This window comes from Gymnodraco acuticeps, unplaced genomic scaffold, assembly GCF_902827175.1.
Source record: "Gymnodraco acuticeps unplaced genomic scaffold, fGymAcu1.1, whole genome shotgun sequence".
Classification (NCBI taxonomy): Eukaryota; Metazoa; Chordata; class Actinopteri; order Perciformes; family Bathydraconidae; genus Gymnodraco; species Gymnodraco acuticeps.
The window spans coordinates 48,184-52,500 of record NW_022992347.1 but is presented as its reverse complement, the minus strand read 5'-3'; the positions used below and the strand labels follow the sequence as shown (position 1 = coordinate 52,500).

Genomic DNA, 4,317 nt, shown 5'->3' with positions numbered 1-4,317 from the left:
CTAAAGAGTGACGCACACAGCAGGGAGACCAGGGGACACTAAAGAGTGACGCACACAGCAGGGAGACCAGGGGACACTAAAGAGTGACGCACACAGCTGGGAGACCAGGGGACACTAAAGAGTGACACACACAGCAGGGAGACCAGGGGACACTAAAGAGTGACGCACACAGCAGGGAGACCAGGGGACACTAAAGAGTGACGCACACAGCAGGGAGACCAGGGGACACTAAAGAGTGACGCACACAGCAGGGAGACCAGGTGACACTAAAGAGTGACGCACACAGCTGGGAGACCAGGGGACACTAAAGAGTGACGCACACAGCAGGGAGACCAGGGGACACTAAAGAGTGACGCACACAGCAGCGAGACCAGGGGACACTAAAGAGTGACGCACACAGCAGGGAGACCAGGGGACACTAAAGAGTGACGCACACAGCAGGGAGACCAGGGGACACTAAAGAGTGACGCACACAGCAGGGAGACCAGGGGACACTAAAGAGTGACGCACACAGCTGGGAGACCAGGGGACACTAAAGAGTGACGCACACAGCAGGGAGACCAGGGGACACTAAAGAGTGACGCACACAGCAGCGAGACCAGGGGACACTAAAGAGTGACGCACACAGCAGGGAGACCAGGAGACACTAAAGAGTGACGCACACAGCAGGGAGACCAGGGGACACTAAAGAGTGACGCACACAGCTGGGAGACCAGGGGACACTAAAGAGTGACACACACAGCAGGGAGACCAGGGGACACTAAAGAGTGACGCACACAGCTGGGAGACCAGGGGACACTAAAGAGTGACACACACAGCTGGAGACCAGGGGACACTAAAGAGTGACGCACACAGCAGGGAGACCAGGGGACACTAAAGAGTGACTCACACAGCAGGGAGACCAGGGGACACTAAAGAGTGACGCACACAGCTGGGAGACCAGGGGACACTAAAGAGTGACACACACAGCAGGGAGACCAGGGGACACTAAAGAGTGACGCACACAGCAGGGAGACCAGGGGACACTAAAGAGTGACGCACACAGCAGGGAGACCAGGGGACACTAAAGAGTGACGCACACAGCTGGGAGACCAGGGGACACTAAAGATTGACACACACAGCAGGGAGACCAGGGGACACTAAAGAGTGACGCACACAGCAGGGAGACCAGGGGACACTAAAGAGTGACGCACACAGCAGGGAGACCAGGGGACACTAAAGAGTGACGCACACAGCAGGGAGACCAGGGGACACTAAAGAGTGACGCACACAGCTGGGGAGACCAGGGGACACTAAAGAGTGACGCACACAGCTGGGAGACCAGGGGACACTAAAGAGTGACGCACACAGCTGGGAGACCAGGGGACACTAAAGAGTGACACACACAGCTGGGAGACCAGGGGACACTAAAGAGTGACGCACACAGCTGGGAGACCAGGGGACACTAAAGAGTGACGCACACAGCTGGGACCAGTACCAAACATGAAGGATTAATTCCAGTAAGATTCTGAGTTCTGAGTAATTTTTCAATTTGATATTGATACTTTTAATTGAGTAATGAAGGTGTCACATCTCAGGAGTGGAGTGTTATCATAATTGATCAGTAAGATGTACTTTGTGTAAAAGTAAAAGTATTTAGAATGGCTCTTCTATACAGGTTTTTAAATACATGTCAAATCATGTTATTGTTGTAGTTTGTCAATGTAGAGCCACCTTTACATATATTTTTGAAATACTGTGCATATTTAAAAGAAAATACAGTGTTGCATCCCTTCATGTGTTTTTATATATAAACTTTGAATAGTACAATATTAGCCTCTGAAATGTAGTGGAGTAGAAGTATAAAGCAGCTTTAAATGAAAATACTCAAGTACTTTTTTGACGTGTGTGTACTTTACTTAAGTACAACAATACTCGAGTAAATGTACTCAGTACTTCACTGCCAAAATGTAACATTTTGAATGCAGGACTTTAACTTGTAACATTGTATTCCTACACTCTGGTACTTCTACTTTTAGTCAAGTAGCCTACAATACCTGAGTACTTCTACTTTTACTCAAAGATCTGAGTACTTCTAATTTGACTAAAAGATCAGAGTACTTCTACTTTTACTCAAGTACAAGACCTGAGTACTTCTACTTTGACCAAGTACAAGATCTGAGTTCTTCTACTTTGACCAAGTACAAGATCTGAGTACTTCTACTTTTACTCAAGTACAAGATCTGAGTACTTCTACTTTTACTCAAGTGCAAGACCTGAGTTCTTCTACTTTTACTCAAGATCTGAGTACTTCTACTTTTACTTGAGTAACATTTTGAATGCAGGACTTTTACTTGTAACAGAGTATTCCTAGACTCTGTTCTACTTTTACTCAAGTAGACAAGATATACTCAAAGATATTGAAGTGACTGTTATTTTGTTGATTGTTGTGCTTTTATTTAGGTCTTAATGTGTGCATATGTATACATGTGTATTTTGATTGTGTATTATATATTTGCATACATATTTTTATAAACATTTGTTTTTGTATTCGGGATTGTGGGAAACGTCATTTCGATCTCTCTGTCTGTACAACACACTGAAAGATTGACAATAAAGTTGACTTTGACTTTGAGTAACACTTTGAATGCAGGACTCTTACACGTAACAGAGTATTCCTACACTCTGGTACTTCTACTTTCACGACTTGACTAACACCTCAGAGTAGGCTACTCCTTGTGGTCTCACAACATCTCACCCAGTTCTCGAAGTGCTTGCTCCCGCTGTGCAGGATGTCTTCAAACTGGATGATGCAGTTCGCCACGAAGTCGTCGCATCCGATCGGCGCGTCGTGGAACACGGAGAGCTCGAGCCTCCGCCCCTCGTGCACCTCCGTGCAGAACTCATGGTTCCAGTTCGGGCTGTTGGTCTTCTGCTTGGTGGAGGTCTGCCCCACGCGGGAATCATCCACGTTCAGGGCGATGTACGTGTCCAGGAGGAAGCTATGGGTCTTCGGGCCGACGGCGTGACGCAGAGACCAGGCCGTGGGCTTCAGATCCAGAGCCTCGCGGATCCGGATCTTCAGCTGCCCGTTGAAGATCACCATGGCAGAGGGTCTCCAAAAACACTACTGCTTACAACTTGTTTACAGTGGAAACACACCCAGGGTTATCCAGAAAAAACACTGTGGCAGAAATCCTTACAGTGGAGTAATTACGCAGTACAATCCACGTCTTCCTCAGAAAGCGTTTTGAGCGGTGCTCCTCTTGGAATACAACGCAGAAACATCCAAATATACCTCCTTCAAAAACTGTTTTTAATCAGAGTGAGCGTTTAGACCGGTGGTCCTGCAGCCAGAAATCCTTCCAGTGGAATACAAACGGAGAGAAATCCACATTTAAAACATGTTTTCCTCAGAGTTAGCGTCTTGCACTCCCCTCACACCCCAAACAAATGATCTGCAGCAACAGATAACCAGGGGCAGCGTTCCTCAGACGTGCACAGCCACAACAACAAACGCGCAAAAGGCCCCAGATGTGTATCCTTGTTAAAAAACACTGCAGCAACGGGACTCCCTGGAAGAATAAAGCCCGGGTTTCATCGCACCGTGTGCCGGGCTTTGAAGCTCCAGAGGACCGGTGCGTATGGGGTGTTTCAGCCGGACTGCAGCGAGCAGAGAGCCGCAGAGGAGGGGCGGATCACGGGGATGTAAAGGGGGGTTCCTGGTCCTCGGTGCACGGCCTGGTTTCAGCCACTGCCGTGCTGATGTTGACTTCCCGTGGACAGACCTCTGGATGCCTCCCCCCCGGAACGAGACTGCTGTCTCCGGCTCTCTTGCTGCAGGAAATGCGAAAAACGCGTCAGATTTCTGGGAGGCTGCAGCTGTGACAGACGGGGAGGGGGGGGGGGGGGGGGGTCAACCTTTAGCAAGCTGCCATCAGTTTAACATCTGTAAACAGCAGAGGTGGGAGGGAAGTAACTAAGTAGATTTACTCAAGTACAATTTTGAGGTACTTGTACTTTACTTGAGTATTTCCATTGTATGCTGCTCTGTACTTCTACTCCACTACAGTTCAGGGGGGGGGGGGAATATCAGGAGATAAATAAAAGAGATTTAGATCCAACCTTTAGCAAGCTACCATCAGTTTACAATCTGTAAACAACAGCGGTGGGAAGTAACTACGTATATTTAGTCAAGTATTTAAGTACAATCTTATGCTACTGCTCACTGTCAGAGTCGTTTCTTTTAACAATGACCACAATATGTGTCATGCTCAATATATCCTGTTGAGCCTGATGCAAGCTTTGTTTTACATTGGAGACATGTCGGCTTACAAT

General features: G+C 47.9%; 1 protein-coding gene across 1 annotated transcript in view; it reads right to left on the bottom strand.

The window, feature by feature from the left end:
• The window catches only part of LOC117541593 (protein kinase C epsilon type-like), a 16,331-nt gene extending 12,487 nt beyond the window's left edge, over positions 1-3,844 (bottom strand). Inside the window, exon 1 of the mRNA XM_034208804.1 lies at positions 2,738-3,844. Coding sequence (XP_034064695.1) covers positions 2,738-3,085 — 348 coding nt within the window. The 5' untranslated portion in view covers positions 3,086-3,844. The remainder of the gene's footprint in view (positions 1-2,737) is intronic.
• Positions 3,845-4,317: the final 473 nt, after the last annotated feature.